Source organism: Rhynchophorus ferrugineus, unplaced genomic scaffold (assembly GCF_030347505.1).
Source record: "Rhynchophorus ferrugineus isolate W39M unplaced genomic scaffold, kcgeb_rfMv2 rfM3, whole genome shotgun sequence".
NCBI lineage: Eukaryota > Metazoa > Arthropoda > Insecta > Coleoptera > Curculionidae > Rhynchophorus > Rhynchophorus ferrugineus.
The window spans coordinates 17,106,916-17,124,125 of NW_027472582.1; the positions used below are offsets into that span (position 1 = coordinate 17,106,916).

The 17,210-nt window shown below is 33.3% G+C and overlaps 2 protein-coding genes across 21 annotated transcripts in view; one reads left to right on the forward strand and one right to left on the reverse strand.

Moving 5' to 3' along the window:
• Window positions 1–7,120, forward strand: part of Gug (arginine-glutamic acid dipeptide repeats grunge) — a 56,731-nt gene extending 49,611 nt beyond the window's left edge. For 7 of the 20 annotated variants that reach the window (XM_076400433.1, XM_076400421.1, XM_076400432.1 and 4 more), the window contains 13 exons: window positions 18–208; window positions 409–631; window positions 688–852; window positions 905–1,009; window positions 1,069–1,200; window positions 1,264–1,419; window positions 1,499–1,705; window positions 1,761–1,894; window positions 2,047–2,202; window positions 2,258–2,373; window positions 2,620–2,717; window positions 4,362–4,437; window positions 5,550–7,120. In XM_076400433.1, the coding sequence (XP_076256548.1) occupies window positions 18–208; window positions 409–631; window positions 688–852; window positions 905–1,009; window positions 1,069–1,200; window positions 1,264–1,419; window positions 1,499–1,705; window positions 1,761–1,894; window positions 2,047–2,202; window positions 2,258–2,373; window positions 2,620–2,717; window positions 4,362–4,428 (1,750 nt within the window). In that variant the 3' untranslated portion in view covers window positions 4,429–4,437; window positions 5,550–7,120. Of the gene's footprint in view, window positions 1–17; window positions 209–408; window positions 632–687; window positions 853–904; window positions 1,010–1,068; window positions 1,201–1,263; window positions 1,420–1,498; window positions 1,706–1,760; window positions 1,897–2,046; window positions 2,203–2,257; window positions 2,374–2,619; window positions 2,718–4,347; window positions 4,438–5,549 lie in introns of all 20 variants that reach the window. The other 13 variants (XM_076400424.1, XM_076400428.1, XM_076400426.1 and 10 more) reach the window with 13 other exon arrangements.
• Window positions 7,121–7,238: 118 nt separating this feature from the next.
• Window positions 7,239–17,210, reverse strand: part of Dnah3 (dynein heavy chain 3, axonemal) — a 51,748-nt gene continuing 41,776 nt past the window's right edge. The window contains exons 38-52 of the mRNA XM_076400590.1: window positions 16,087–16,294; window positions 14,357–14,613; window positions 14,100–14,305; window positions 12,117–13,015; window positions 11,918–12,054; window positions 10,015–10,189; window positions 9,749–9,955; window positions 9,379–9,586; window positions 9,074–9,324; window positions 8,700–9,017; window positions 8,460–8,648; window positions 8,187–8,395; window positions 7,928–8,138; window positions 7,709–7,747; window positions 7,239–7,611 (exon numbers count right to left, since the gene is read on the reverse strand). Coding sequence (XP_076256705.1) covers window positions 7,315–7,611; window positions 7,709–7,747; window positions 7,928–8,138; window positions 8,187–8,395; window positions 8,460–8,648; window positions 8,700–9,017; window positions 9,074–9,324; window positions 9,379–9,586; window positions 9,749–9,955; window positions 10,015–10,189; window positions 11,918–12,054; window positions 12,117–13,015; window positions 14,100–14,305; window positions 14,357–14,613; window positions 16,087–16,294 — 3,811 coding nt within the window. The 3' untranslated portion in view covers window positions 7,239–7,314. The remainder of the gene's footprint in view (window positions 7,612–7,708; window positions 7,748–7,927; window positions 8,139–8,186; window positions 8,396–8,459; window positions 8,649–8,699; window positions 9,018–9,073; window positions 9,325–9,378; window positions 9,587–9,748; window positions 9,956–10,014; window positions 10,190–11,917; window positions 12,055–12,116; window positions 13,016–14,099; window positions 14,306–14,356; window positions 14,614–16,086; window positions 16,295–17,210) is intronic.

Genomic DNA, 17,210 nt, shown 5'->3' on the forward strand with positions numbered 1-17,210 from the left:
TGTTAAAATAATTTTAGTTCAAGTTCTGTGAACCAACATACTCATCATCATACTCATACTCATCATGACCGAATGTCACCTAGTAGTGCTCAGTTATTGAGGCATGGTCTCCACCCGAAGGCTCCACCACCGGGAGGACCGCCACAAACTAATCCTCATCATCTAATGATCCAACCACCAAATATGGGGCATCATCCTGGTGCATTGGGTATGTATAGCTATCATAAAATGTGTTGGAATTAAAACAACTTTAACGAAGAGGTGATAATTATTTGTATACTGGCTATAAAGTGGTTTTCTAAGCATTGCTCTTCCCAAATTTTAATTAGTGGCCAAGCAGTCGTATTACACAATTACTTAGACCCAAATATAATCTTTTTCATAATATACTAATTTAACCATATTTAGGGCCAGCTTCATTAACTGGAAGTTCATTGGATGCACTTAGAGCCCATGCAGCTCAGGCTGCTGCTAATATTCAACAGCAGCAGCAAGGAGCCATGCACCCTCCAAGCACATCACCTATGAATCCTCCTCCTAAAATTATACCTGAGGAAGTTGTTAAGATTGAGCCAGATGTGGAGGGCTCCCCCGAAGAAGATAGCCAAAGTAGCCCAATTGGACCACCTAGGTGATTTAGTTTATCGTTTTTTTCTTGTCGTTTATTCTATAAAATATCGTTTTTAGGGGCCCATCACCTGAACCTAGGATAGAGGATACTGAATGTCACAGAAGTCAATCAGCTATTTTCCTTAGGCATTGGAATAGAGGGGAACATAACTCATGTACTCGAACAGATTTAACATTTAAACCTGTACCAGACTCAAAACTAGCTAGAAAAAGAGAGGAAAGGTATTAAATATAAGCATTTAAGTGGTGGAAATCTAAAAATTCTGCAATGTAGGTTAAGGAAGCAAGCGGAACGCGAACGAGAGGAAAGAGAAAGAGCTCAAGCGCAGGCTAGAAAAATCCAGACTCCAGATAAAGCAGATGTTAAACCACCATCAAGGTATTTTGACTAATCTAATTATGAATTATGTTAACACTATACTTGTATTATATAAACAGGGGACCTTTGGAAAGCTTATCTGCTCCATATGAAAGATTTCCGCGACCTGGATTTACTGATACACCTGCCCTTAGGCAGTTATCAGAATATGCTAGGCCTCATGCAGGTTTCAGCCCAGGTCATATGCCTAGGTAATAAATTTGACTAATCCTAATTTACTTTTAAACATCTAAAATGTGTTGTTTTTTTTTCAGATCTTTAATACCTGGAGCAGTTATGGATCCCATGCTTCAGTATCAACTGAGTATGTATGGGCCTGGCGCAAGAGAGCGGTTGGAATTAGAACATTTAGAACGAGAGAAAAGAGAAAGAGAAATTCGAGAATTAAGAGAAAGGGAACTTAATGATAGGTAAGTTCATATTTATTCTCAATTTTCAATTATTCCTATTATATAAATGCAGAATGTTAAGATACAATTATCCTCACAGATTAAAGGAGGAGATCATGAAGTCTGGCATGCGTGTACCACCCAATACTGTGGATCCTCATTGGTTGGAAATTCAACGGCGTTACGCTGCAGCAGGATTAGCTGGCGGTCCAGGCGGTCCACCGAGTTTATTGCCCCACCATTTTGCATTATACCCAGGGACTAGTAGCGCGGCACAACTCTCTCAAATGGAAAGAGAGAGGTATAGGTTTTAAAACTGTCACTATATGTTTATTAATTGTAAACATAAATGATTATTTCAGAATGGAACGATTAGGCATACCACCAACTGGAGGCCCCGGACCTGGAGGACCACCTGGGCACCCACATCATCCAGCTCATGCTGCTGCAGCACAGTTGGAAGCTGCTGAAAGATTGGCGCTTGCTACTGACCCCATGGTAACTATCCCATTAAAAAGTATCATTAATTTTAACAAGAAGCATTTTTTAAGGGCTTCATGATGTATTAAATATAAGCCATAGTGCTTTGTTGTACATATAGGCAATTTTCTGTTATCAGAGTATATTATCAAGTTGTTTTTTACGTGTTGTTGAAGGTACGCCTGCAAATGGCCGGGATTTCGCCGGAATATCATGCGCATACTCATGCCCACACACATGCGCATACGCATCTACACTTACATCCGCAACAGCAGCAGGCTCAGCAAGAAGCGGCAGCTGCAGCAGCAGGTTTTCCATTACCAGGTCAGTATAGTTCAATGAATAATAATTTAATATTGAATCTGACTTAATACATTAGCTTCAGGGACACCTGGCTATCCAAGACCCGGTTTAATACCTGGTAGGGATGCACCCTTAGGTTTACATCATCCTGATCTGTTAGGACGGCCGTATGCTGATCAACTTGCTCATCAGGTAACTATCTAAGCTAACATGCACGAGAGATATATTTATTTTCAGTTGCATATGTGGGTGTTTAATTACAGTTTTAATAAGATGTTATGGTTCTAGATCTGTATTTAAATTAAATTGCTCTATAGCTGGTCGCGTTTTATATAATGTTCGGCTGAAAAAGTAAATAAAACCATAGCATTGCCTATGAGCCAGTAATCAATTAATTACAATCGACCAGTTTCTTTAATAAGTATTTTTGTTCGAAAGGCCGCAGCCCACGAACAACTACAAAGACAGATGCTGTTAGAAAGAGAGAGATTTCCTCCACATCCCTCGATTGTTGCCCAACACGAGGAGTACTTAAGGTCCGTTCAGCCACATCTAACTCATAAACCATTTTAATCACTATCACTGATTTGATTTTTTTTAACAATGTTGGTTTGTGGGGTTTACGCATTGGCATTTATAAAAGATGATTTTTACAAGTCAATACAAAAAAAGCACTGCTATCACATAAAATCATCTTTTATAATGAATAATAGTTATAATCGCTAAATATAAGTCAGCTTTTGCTTTTGTTTATTTTGTTTTTGGCCTCCTTCACTCCGCTTCTTTGTGTAATTTGTAGTGTATTATCATTTTCTAGTTGACTTTCGATTCTAGCTATTTAAAACCAGATAGTGTATTACCAGTGCCTTTGGAAGGGTGAATAAGCTACGTCGATAGGTGGAGTGCATAGAGTAATCGTTTAGAAATTGTTTTGTGTGGCCTTAGCTGAGATCGCCATTCAATGCATTTCATTGGTTCAGGATTTTATTCGATATCGCGTGATCTACTTGTATATCATCTGACAAATCTAAATCTCAAAATTTAGAATAAAACTCCAATATAATGCCTGATAAAATGTATTATGTTTTATATATGTACAATATTATATATATATATATATATATATATATATATATATATATATATAATGTATATAATATATATTTCATTTAATAATATAAAATATATAATCATTTAATGGTTTAGATTAAACCTTTAACAGCTCTGTGCGGCAAAAGGTGTTATCCAATGTTGTATAAAATTACCTTATAATATTTAGGTAAATAAAATGTACCAATTTTACAATCTTATAGCACATGCAAGTGCAATTCTTCACTTGATCTGATCTTGATCAATATATTTTTAAATAGATTTCTTTCAAGTAAAAGGACGTCTCGTTGGTTTTATTTCTGAAGGTACAACGGATTCATGACACTTCTGATATTGAAAATACATTATAATCAATAACAGTGATGATTATAATTAAGCCACAAACAGTTGTTTACATTGTAGAAATGAAATGAACCAATCAAATGCCTCGAAAAAGTGGTCTCATTGCCGGCATTGGTGGGATCACGCAAAACAGTTCTCCGGTTTTGCCTATTAGGTCAATCCCCTATGTTACTCTATTGGGGAGAGTTCATCATTAATTACTTTATATATATGTTCTATAAATTTCGATGTTAATATTCATCAATAAATATAACAAAAACATTAACAAAATATATATGAACGAAACTGATATGAATGCAAAACTATCAAGAATAAATGAGTAACATATAAGAAATAATAGTAGGGTTATAGACACCTATAAATAATAATTACTATTATTAAATCTCTATATTCCCCAAAACATTTCTACAGTTTTGTATGTATAGACCGTGTTTTTTTTTTGTATTTCAAATACAATTTGATTTACGTAGCAATATGTAATAAGTTTATACATATTTCCAAACTAATATTTTTATATATAAAAGTCAATTTTTTTTTATTTATCTATGACAATTAATGGCTTTTAAACCGGTGTTTACATTCCAACTATAATAAAATTAAAATATACAATACAATAATATAAATAACCTCCCCCCTTGTTAATCTATTGTTCATATATTTATATATTATATTTTTATATTGCTGTCTGAGAACAGCTGGTGTTAATAATAGCAGTTTTCGCATTTTAGGCAGCAACGAGAGCGAGAACTTAAAGTACGGGCACTGGAAGAAGCTGCCCGAGGGTCACGACCATAAAATAATCTGGTAAGTACACCCTTCTACAATTAATTGTTACTCATTTACTAAATTATTAAAGCAAGGGGGAGGGTGGAACCCTATGTTTTGATAAGTATAGTAATGTTCAACTCAATTTTAGGTATGATAATAACAAGCTTATTGTTATTATATTATGTTAAATTGTTATTGCTAATTATTATTAAAAAAATGAAATTCTGATAAAACTAACATCATAGTATGGTTTTGTAAATGTTAAATGTTAAAATGTTGTATTTGTGTTTGCTGTGTGCGACCAAAGCTTAATTTGCAGTCATAAAAACTACTGGCAAAGCTTTATTTCGATTGTATTCAGAAAGTATTAATTTTCATTAGTGGTTGTTGTTATAAAGTGTCCGGTGCAGTAATGCCGTCTTCTGAAACTCATTAAACATATTTATTTGTACAAGACACTTTAAAACAAAAGGCTTCAGCGGTCCAGCAGTCTTTTTTCATTATTTATCATATCACTCAGTTACACAGGACCTTAAATCATTTCCAATATATTATAAATTCTATTTGATGGGAATCTCAATACAGGATCTGTCTTCCCAATAGTTCCCAATTTTTTTTCAAATATACTAGAACCAGCAGGCTGCAGAAAATGGTGAAATAGGCTGGAGGGCTCCCAGCTCAAGATCTTAACATCGGGCTATCGCCATGTATTTTTGCACCCATCAAATTGGATGTATCATCAAATTGAAAAAGAAAGAACATTGAGATCTTGGCTGTGAATACGGAAGAAAGCCTATGTCGCTGCCCTGGAGGTGTGACTTATTTGGGTTTTATATATTCAAATTAAAATATTACTAAAGTGAGAGAGTAATATTCTAATGCAATTTCATCCGCTGCCTTTCAAGATTGGTAGAAATACTATTAAAAATGTATTAACTCCCTTGGAGCCTGTTTAGAGGAATTAAGTGTTCGTATCTTTATTAGAATAAATTATATAAGAAATATATCTACCAACTTTTGAAACAGATCCTGTATATTTTTTGAAATTAGGCTTATTTTCAGTTTATCGCATATTATAAGTATAATCAAAAGTTTACTTTCAAACTATTCTAATCCTAATACATATGTTAATATTACATTTTTTACAGATATTAATGTTTGGGCCAAAGTTTTGAAAGGATATTGAAGCGGACCGTGAGCATTATGCTGCAAAATCGAAAAATGTCACCAAGACGGAAACATATATCACGTTCAACTTAAATAATTCGTAGTAATTTTTAAATAAAATATAAAATATATTTCAGAACTATATAGAACTTTAATTTTTTAAAGTATATTTTGCAATTGATTAGAGTAAAACGTTTTGTATACTGCTGTGGTTGTTAGATTTAACGTAATTTATTATAAAGGTAGTATTTATTGAGATGCAGAAATTATTAAAAGAAGTGTATTCAAAGAAGCTTTAATATTTTGTCTTGATAAGTAAGTTGTAGCGTCAAAATATAAGCTCAAATTCAACATGTTATAATTAATAACTTATAATCTCCAGAAAATGATACAACCAGTTCAGGAATAAACTAGAAAATACTGATGTTTTGCTGGTTTTTAACGTACATCAGAGATACGAATTAGCTAACCAGAGAGACACCTTTTTGTAATAAAACAATAAAAGATATGTAATAAAAAGAATAATTTATCGCTTTAGAGCTATATTTTGACAGATAAAATAATAGAAATATATTTTTTAGAACACATAGACTTAACAAAAAGTATCACTTGTAAAAATTGTATTATGAAATGAATGATTTTTAAACATATTTTGTAAACAAGACATAATCAAGAAAATTAACAACACTCTTATTTTTCTGCATAACATCACATGTATATATATCTAGGAGTTTGATAAATGATATATATCTAATGGTTTGTACCAAATAAAATTGTGACCATTTCATTTTGATATTTGTATAGCAATACCTTTTAAAATATATTTCCTTTTTTTGGTATTTATTTTAATACCCTCCTAAAAAACATGAAACATTATCAAAAGTTGATACTTTATTTTGTGAATAACAAAAAATGTTAATTTAAAAACTGAACTGTTTGACAGAAATAATATCCTTTTATGATTTATATCAGAATTATGTTAATCAGCCATAAATGTGATCAATATATTTGAGGAAATTTTTTATTCATATTGTACAGTCTTCCTCCAACATTTGATGTGTTTTAGTAATAGAAATGCTATAATTAAATAAAAAGCTGCTTTGTTTATTTTTAAATGGAATTGCAGTTGAAAAACTTTGTATTCTATAAGGTTAATATAATCGAATTTCTATTACTCTAACATAAATATTATTTTTTGTAAACTTTTGTCTCTTGTACAGATCTGTATAACGGTAAGTTCGGTTTAGTAAGATGATTTGAATTGTTTAGAACTATGTGTTCTAACAGCATACATTTGTTCTGAATAATACTTTTCCCAGGATTGATGACAACTAGCAACTCTGCTCTTTTATTATATGAAATTCTATATTTCTAAATAATTCTGTTCGTCTTACAAACTATTTTGTAGTAAATTTTACGAGATTTATAAAGTGTAGATTGTGATTTTTCTTATTTTTTAAATTCAGTATAGTACTTATTGTGTATTTTTTGTATATTTTTGTTTCTACTTTTAGTTATTAACGCTATGTCAATAATAAATGTTTTTAAGAAATTTTATTTTATTTTACCTCTTTTCACCAAAACTATAAGTACTTACCCAATTTTAATGAGTTTATTATATTATAATTACTTTTAATCTTTAGATTAGATTTAAATTGAAAGCCAGTCTCATCCAGTAAAAAATGTATTGCAAACTTGGTAATAATATAATTATATCTAATATAAATATAGAAGTATAAAAATAAATTAATCATCCAATTGGCATAATGATGCAACACCTCTTATAATCCAGTGCTGTTCAGGCAAATTAGTATTGAATGTAGTATACATTACAAAGTTGGTTGAGTGTCCAGTAGTAGATAATATACCTCTTCTTGCACTAGTTTTATATACTGGACAATTATAGCATGGTGGTGGGTTGTACTCAGAAGTTTTAGCTGGCTTCATCCACATAATCGGCACTACATCAAACAGTATTTTTGGATAGGATTCAGCTAGCATTTGTGTTTTACGATCCCATCTAGCTCCTTCCAGGAATAATCCCTAATAAGAACAGTAATATTAATTTAATTAAAGTAAAGTAAAACTATATACATTAAACCAAGCCTAAATACATTTTCTATGATTAATAAGTACTTACATCTATAAGAATACTAAATTCTTGTTTTTCCTTCACTTGCTGCATGTTTTAATATACATGTGTATATATAGTAATTATATTGTTAATTAAAGTGTTATCAAATAATATATATATATATATATATATATATATATATATATATATATATATATATATATATATATATATATATGATGTATGGTAAAATATCTATATATAAATATTATTAGTTATATTTACCTTACAGTACACACCAACTTCAGGGGAAGCTTTTGCTTCCTGTTCAAATTTTGTGGTATAAAATTCGAAATGAATCCAATCAATGGGTAACTTTTGCTGCCTGGCATAATTTTGCAACACACCAGTCAGAAATGATTGGGTAAAATAAAATCCGGATAACCAGAAAACTATGGGAACCCCCGTATCTATCCAATCTTGGAAGAATTTTAATCTGAAACGTTAGGTTATATTTCCGAACATGTCGTATAGAAAATTGTACCTTAATATAAGATCTGCGACATAAGAGCCCAGAGGTTTCAGACTGGGATAGCTCTTTCCTGCCCACGACGAAGGTACTTTACCAATTATCAAAGAATTACACGTTTCTTCCAACTCTGAGGACATTACTACTAAACCTTGCACAGCTTTTATCATTTCGTTGAGCGTTCGTTTAACAACTGCGATCAGTCGATTGAATCTAATTAGTTCCTGCAATAATCAAGCATAACTTTATGGGAGCTCAACTTACTATTATAATAAAAATTACGTATACCTGTCGTAACACTGTATTCATAGAATTGTCATATACAACGGGATATTTTTTGCTCACGGCTTCAATATCGTAGACATCCGGTATTTTCTTGAGTATATCATTTGCTAAATCGATTACCATCTCTTGGCTTTCGTCACCACCGCTCCCTGATGTCAGCTGAGTTTGTGTTAAAAGTACACCAGAAAGTAGCTATAACAGAATTCACAGTTTTTTTTACCATAATCAGTTTTAATATCTTACTGTTTGGGTTTCTTGATTATCTTTTGTGATATCCGCATTTTCATGCAATCCAAACACTTCAGGTTGAGGAGTAATTGGCAGTGCCTTAATGTAATGGATTATACCCTCGTATGTTGTATCTTTAGGCACATGATATAATCCACTTGGAGAAAATGGGTACAGTTGCGTTTTCACTGTATGCGGGGTGTAAAATATTGACAGAATCGCATTCAGTAATCTTCTGTCTTTGTCATCCGTAACCCTCCCACCATAATTACATTCACCAGTTAAATAAGTCAGGGCATCATAGGGTACATCGACATAATCGTTCAGAAACATCTAAAAATATGCAATAAATTATCGGTAACATTCTTGCTAAAGTGAATGAATGTTACCTGTAACTGAATAACGCTAATTCTCAAATCCGATTCGTTGAACTCGTATGGTATGTTCCATCCTAGAGGTCCAAACTTTCTCCTTTCTTGAACAAGGCCGTGGAAAAAGCACAAACCAAACAGTAAACATTGGAATGATTTATAATTGGAGCAAGCTGCATAAAACTCTGGATTGGAGATCGGATCGGAAGTATAGGATCTCAACAAGTTCTGCCTCAAGCCCTTTGGAGCCTCATTGGTCATTTTTACACCTGTGAAGGTATTTATTATTAGATTTTAAGTTATGTTAAGAACACGCGTTGTACCATTTTGTAGTATAGCAACAGGAAAATCTTTGCTAGGGTAACTGGTCAACCATAATCTGAAATTAGGATTGGTCACTTCAGGAACAATAACCTCATCGCAAATGCGATCCAGTTCTCTCATCCAACTGGCCGCCAAATGACAGTTCTGTAAAACAGCCCATTGTCCAGTTTGTAGCCCTGTAGTGATCATATTGGAAGCAATTGGTCCCTAAAATAATGTTAAGTTTTTTGTTTTTGACAGTTTATAAAAAATGTTAAGTAACTAAAGAACTTTCAAGTGATGTTTACTAATATTTCAATCTGAGTACTAGTTATGTCTTATTTTGGCCCAATTTCTATCTAATAATAAAAATAATTGTAACAAATATACCTGTCCTTGTCCCAAGGAAATTGTCATAAGACTAGTTTTACTTATACCCATGTCTCCAGCAAATTTAATCAGACAAGCCATGGGATCGGATCCAGGTGATAAAATAAAAACAAGTGGCGAGCAACAATTGCTGTCATTATATGATTCTTGTAAATTAAACTGAGGCGGTTCCAAGTAGGCTTGACCCATTTCCTCCACAATATATTGCTAAAAAGTGTTTTAAATATATTCAAAAACATAATTTATCTACAATAGAGATACTGTACCTGTACTGCTGGTACTATTTTATCAGGTCTCAGACATCTCAATACTACCAATCTTAGCATACCCTTTAGGGTATCGAAGGGTTCCGGGAAAGGTATTTCGTGAGGTTGCGAATAGTCGTAAAATTGCTTCCATTTTTTTATGTCATTAGTTACCGAATCTTTAAATCCCTCAAGTCTAAGGAAAACATTTTATTTTTTACACTTAATTAAAAACTAATTTTGGTAATAAAATTTAATGCTTAAAAATGTAACCTATTATAAATATTGTATATTATAATTGTATTGTAATTATTGTTTTAATTGTGGGATTGTTATAGACACAAATGCAGTCCTATAAATTAGTTTTAAAGAATTTTTTTTGACTTGAAGCCTTATTGTGAAAAATCGGTTCAATGTATTTTATTCAAAGTGTTGTCTAGCGATAGTTGCTACTTTTTCCCATCTTTCAGGCAATTCAATTGAAGTAAAAAGTTAAACTTCCCGCAAATACGATACCAGTTCGGACACTTCAACGCCCTGAAACATTTTTTGTTTACAGTTCGACGATATGACACATGAAGTTGGTTACATATGTAACAGGTCAATTGAAAAGTCCCCGGTCTGACACATAGATGACGCTACTAGAATTAAATCCATATGTTTTTTTAGTTAGCCGTAATCCTCAAAAGATGCGTGCATAAATTTGGCAGCTGTCGGATCATTAGTTTATGAATTATAGCATTTTGAGTGATGCAAATTTTGTTATTGTGAAAAAAATGGATAAAAAGGAATTTCGCGTGTTGATAAAATATTGTTTTTTGAAGGGACAAAATACAATTGAAGCAAAAATTGGCTTGATGCCGAGTTTCTTGGTGAAATAAGCACCGAAGACGATGAACGTAGTGGACGCTTATTAACGATTTTTGGTTGGAACACGGATTATTTTCAATGACCGTAAATTGAAATTGCAGACACTCTAAAGATATCAGCTGAATGTTTAAATCATATCATTCACGAATATTTGGGTATGGGAAAGCTCTGTGCAAAGTGAGTACCGCGCGAGCTCACTTTTGACCAAAAACAACGACGAGTTAATGATTCGGAGCAGTGTTTGAAGATCATCAAGCGTAATAAATCCGAGTTTTTGCGTCGATATGCGACAATAGATGAAATATGGCTCCATCATTTCACTCCGAAGTCTAATCGACAGTCATCCGAGTGGACTGCACACGATGAACCCTCTCCAAAGCGTGGAAAAACGCAACAGTCGGCTGGCAAGGTTATGGCGTCTATATTTTGGGATGCGCATGGAATAATTTTCATTAACTATCTTGAAAAAGGAAGGACCACCAACAGTGACTATTACATAGCGTTTGAAGGACGAAATCACCGAAAAACGGCCGCATTTGAAGAAAAAGAAAGTGCCGCTTGACCAAAACAATGTACCGTATCACAAGTCAGTGAAAACGATGGCAAAAATTAATGAATTGGGCCTCGAATTGCTTCCTCCTCCACCGTATTCTCCAGATCTGGTCCCCAGCGACTATTTCCTGTTCTCAGATCTCAATAGAATGCTAACTGGGAAGAAATGTTCATCGAATGAAGAAGTGATCGCCGAAACTGAGGCCTATTTTGTAGCAAAGGACAAATCGTACTACAAAAATGGTATCGAAAAGTTGGAGGGTCGCTATAATCAGTGTATCACCCTTGAAGGGAATTATGTTGAATAAAAAAAATGTGTTTTACTATGGTAAGCCGCGGACTGTTCAATTGTTACCCGACGTCTCTATGCCATATATTGTAAATCCTTTAAAATTATTTTATAGTCCTGATACATCAAATAGCGTCTAGCTAAATACTAGCTCCATAAGAGTTAACATACATAGGAATATACAAGAAAATAATGTTTATTTTATTAACTTACCCTTTTAGGTTGCTAGATCTTACGACTTCAGACCAACTTTTTTCTGAGAACCATTCAGGCGCTGGATTTGGATATGGGTTATCAAGTGCGACGCCGCCGGTAATCAAAAAATTCCACACGTCTTCGTCCACCTCGTTCTGTTAACAGTGCGTTTATACAGATAAATTATTTTACGAAATTAAAAAAATCGTTATCTTACGTGAGATCTCAAGATTCCAACGGTCAAAACAAATGAGAAAATCAGTTTATCTTTTTCGAACAAAGATCGGCAGACGTTCCTGTAGATGCTGTTGGTAAAATAGTTGTTTAAATAGCCCAGGCGTTCTTCCAGGACCTTCGATTGTGGACTATGGGTGATTGACTGATTGTATAAATTGATGAACCAAACTAATGAGTACTGATACATCGGGTCAATGTTAGCCAGATCAGATATGCAGAAAAAAAGTACTGAGGAATGCTTAGATACTGGAACGTATTGATTTCTGGCGTAATCGATTTCCTGTTCGGTTACAGCAGCTTGTTTTTGTTTCTCCTCGATTTCTGCTGACAAAACTTTACTGGAAGACAAAATTTTAATTGCCGTCTCATCCTCTAGGATATTTCCCTCCGAAGTGGACAAGACCTCCAATATTTTGTCTTCGATCTCCTTCAGCATCTTCTTGTTGTTCGCGCTTTCAACTATCATAGCGTTTTTCTTTTCCTCCAAGTCTGGCTTCTCCCTAGCGACTACTATACCCAACAGCTGATCCTGGAGACCTTGCGGTGTGATCATAAAGTTTAACAAGCTGACTTTGACGGCAATCTCAGGTAGGTAGTGGGGGTTTCTCAGACGCGTAGTGATAAAGAAACGGAAATCGAACGAGTACTCGAGAACGTTATCTGCCAATTTTAAGTACCAAACTCCTTGCTGTTTGAATATGTTCTTCGCCAATATCGGGTCCAGGACGGCGTCCAGATCCTCATTGATGTTCTCCAGGAGAACGGGGGTACCGAAAGTGATGGCGTTCTCCAAGACTCGAACATAATTGCTGTCCGTCAACTTGATAACCTGTAATCGGTTATTTTTCTCCATATTTTTTACCCATTTATTTGCTTGTCCTAAAAATTTGGAAGTTGTTCAACTCTGGTTACGATTTTAATATCAGCTTTAATAAGGGAATATAAAAATCAACATTTGTAATTATTATATGATGTTGATAATGACCAAATCAAGGCCATTATTATTTCTAAAGCTTTGTTTATAACCACTTAATAAAATTGATATTTTGATTTCTCATAAAATGAGAGAATATGTTGAGAATATATTTTCTGAGATCAACTCGTCGTTGTTTTTTGTCAAAAGTGAGCTCGCGCGGCACCCACTTTGCACAGAGCTTTCTCTTACCCAAATATTCGTGAATGGTATGATGTACACGTTCAGTTGATATATTTAGAATGTCTGCTATTTCATTCAGTTTCAATCTACGGTCATTCAAAATCATTTTGTGGATTTTTTAATTAAGCCAAGTTTTTGCTTCAACTGTATTTTTTTCCTTTAAAAATCAACATTTTATCAACAGGCAAAATTCCTTTTTATCCATTTTTTTTCACAATAATAAAATTTGCTTAACTCAAAATGCTATAATTAACAAACTAATGAACTGAAGCTGTCAAATTTATACACGTATTTTTTGAAAGTTAAGGCTAACTAAAAATCATATGGAATTAAATCTAGTAGCCATCTATGTGTCAGGCCGGGGACTTTTCAATTGACGTGTTAGTATATAGGAGAAATAAGGTTTTTTTAGCTTTATTTAGTTATGACAATGATTATTATGTACATGTCTTATTTTAAAACGTTTTTTTTTTGTTTAAAAATCGAAGTTCGATTATTTTTTTACTTTTTAGTGAGTTCTTCATTTATATTTTGAAGTCGGTTCAATTTTTTTTAAATATTTTTTTTAATATAATAACTAGTCTAATAGAGTTTCCCATTTTGTCAAGAAACGTCTCATCTTATGACAAAAAGGAAGTAATTTTCGGATTCATCGCTTCCCAAAACATAAAGATTACATCGCAAACCCTATCTAACCATCTCTTCAAATTTTCCAGGCATGTGTAATCAATAAGTTACCAGAAAAAAACCGAAGGTCGGATACTGGATAAAATAGGAAATATATAATTATATGTAATAGCTACATACCTTGAGGATCTATCATCAAGGGATATCTTCTAGCTGTAGTAGCGATGATACCATTTTCAACGCTGTAGTTATCAACAGGTAATCCTGCGATATTCCAAGATCGGATAATCACCGGCTCGCCCATCGTTGTTACGAGGGAAAAGTTTACGGAACATGGAATTCCCAATGTTAACGATAACGAGTTCCACCCTCGGATTAATTCTCGCCTAAAGCATTAATCATGTTATATGAACCGTAGAAACTTCATCGTTTCTCACCTGTAATCGACGGTAAATGCGCCTAAATAAGCTATGGTTCCAGCGGACAGGAGGACGTCACCAATAACGTTGCCCAACAGATTACCCAAAGAGAGGGCGGTTTCCGACCAGCGTGCCTTTTCGCCCCCGAGACTCTCGATTAGTTTTTCAGCCCGATCCAATTTTTGAGAACAGATGTATATTTGATCTTCCAGTTCCTTTTTCTTTTTCGTTTCAGCAGCAAACTCGTCATTCAAGGCTTGGAGTTTATCAGAAACCTACATGAAAAAAAATATTCTATATAATTATTCTATTTAGAAAACATATATACATATTTATCAATAAAACTATATTATTCAATAAAACAGTAAATTTGCGTCATCTAAATTTATGACGTCAAAACGTCGCAGTGTTGCCGCATTTAACTTTGAGTTTTAGTTAATTTTGGTTTTGATATATAACAATATTCTAATCTAAATGAAATAATGATACAGAAATATTATAAAATATAATTTATTTTAATGTTAAAGTACATCTAATTTATACATTATCGAATGACTTACAACTAGAATTAATTATACAGCTACAATAGTTTGTAGGTTAGAGTTATGTTTTATTATATCTACATTAAACTCTTTTCCAAGTCACTTATGGTATCTCCTGCGGGCCTAATATACGTAATTAACAATTGTATATCCAAGTAATGTACTTTACTTTCATTACAGAGCATATATACTTTCTTATTTCCTTCGTTGCTGTGTTTCCTTGTCATTCTGATATCGCTGTGTTTCTCTTTAGTTTCTTCTGTAACTATCTGCGTATATTTTTTTGTACATTTTTTTTTCCGAAAATCGAATTTCTACTGAGTAAATGTCATTTGCGGGAAATTTTACTTTTTACTTCAATTTGAGGAAAAAAGCGGCTGAAGGTCATTAAAGACCAACCATGCTACATCGATTTCAACGTTCTGGTTTCGACGTTTTAAAAATAGCGATTTTGACACCGAAGACAGAGATCGCTTTGGATAGTCAAAAAAGACTATCTATGAGGATCACCATTGACTACAATCGATGCCTTTGAGCCGAGCCCTGCGCGAAAAACGGTCGGAATACCACGAAGTATAATAAAAATACGAACGTTTGACCACATGTTTCAAATCCGGTAAACATATCCGGAAACATTAAAATAGGAAGGGTTATTCTACCCGCTATATTCTCCAAATCTAGCTCCTTCTGATTACCAATTGTTCCGACATATTAGTAGCGATCTGTTTAAGCAGCGTTTCATTTCTTATAAAGATACCAAAGAGTAGATCGATTCGTGGATACCCTCAAAGGATACATAGTTCTTTCCAGAGGGAATCCGTAAATTGCCCTAAAGATGTGAAAAAGTAGCGGCTATTGATGGACAATATTTTGAATAAAATACATCGTACCGATTATTCATGATAGAAATTCTAATTTTAATAAAAATCCTTTAAAACTAATTTATGGGCCAAAATATAAAACCGTTAATTTTCATATTTTCCATTAATTTATTTTGAAGCCTAACCTTTGATCTGTGTGTAATAACATTAAAATATAATAGTTCGAAAAATGTAATACTGATGTTATCCGGATAAAAAAACCGCAATGTTTTTTTTTTCAGAGAATTATTCATTACATGAATTCAATGTAATATATTTATAATGATTTTGTAAATCAGAAGCAAACTATTCCTTTATATAATTTTAATATGTGATAAGCAAATACCTCTTGTAACTGGGCTCGCTTTTCATTTAACGTATCCATTTGCAACGCCAGTTCGGCTTCAGCTTCAGCTAGTCGGGCTTTCTTGGGAGCTACTATTTTTATGACCCTATCGTACACCTCCATGGCTCGGACCCATTTACACATTCCTTCACAAGCGGTGGAAACGGACTTTACTCGATCGGGATCAAATTCTCTGTCTGACATATATCTATAAAATAACAATAATATTTAAGAGATCAATATTAGATTATTATTATGTTTTGTATATGTGTTAGGCCTGGTCTGTCTAAAATAATATCTCTAAAATAAATTTTCAACAAACCATTATGAGTTGGTTCATAAATAGAGCCAAATTTAATAAAATGGCAGTGGGATTTCAGAAAAATGGAAAATTATGGATCATTGATGGAGTCACGTCAAGGCAGTTAAATTGGAAGGGCAGTTAAACGTGTTTTTTTTCTGGGAAAAATTTCTGGGGAAAAAAATATATGTATGCATGTTCGCCGATTTCTCCGTCAATTATAGACCGATTTTCAAAATTCTTTTTTTATTCGAAAGAGTGCACTTCCGAGGTAGTCCCATTGGAACCAAATAAGGATCTGTTGGAGGAAATCGAGGGAAAGGCTCAAATTTCAAAGGCACATACAAAGTTTTCATATATTTTTTATCTAAAATCGTTCAGTGCAAAAGCCATTCAGTTTGCTTTTTAAACACTAACTATAGCATATAAGACATCGTAGAAATATTGTAGACAACTGCTTCTATGATTTAATGGTTACAGCGTTTAACTTGCAAACGAAGCTCGCGGGTTCGATTCCCAACTCATTGTTGTTGTTTACTTAAAACATTTGTCAAATAACCTAGGCTAGGTAGCGGACCCCATGGCCTGAAGCGCTCCTTATTTTCAATCATTGTTTGTTTAAACCAATTTTTCCTCAGGCGGACTGCACGTTTACTAGTCTTACCCATTGTAATATCAAATAAAATATTTTTAACAAAAAATTTGAGCCGACTTCAAAAATAAATAAGTAACTCACTAAAAATTAAAAAACAATGAAACTTAGATTTTTAACACAACAAACAACATTTTAAAATAAAATATGAAATATAAATCCTATAAATCC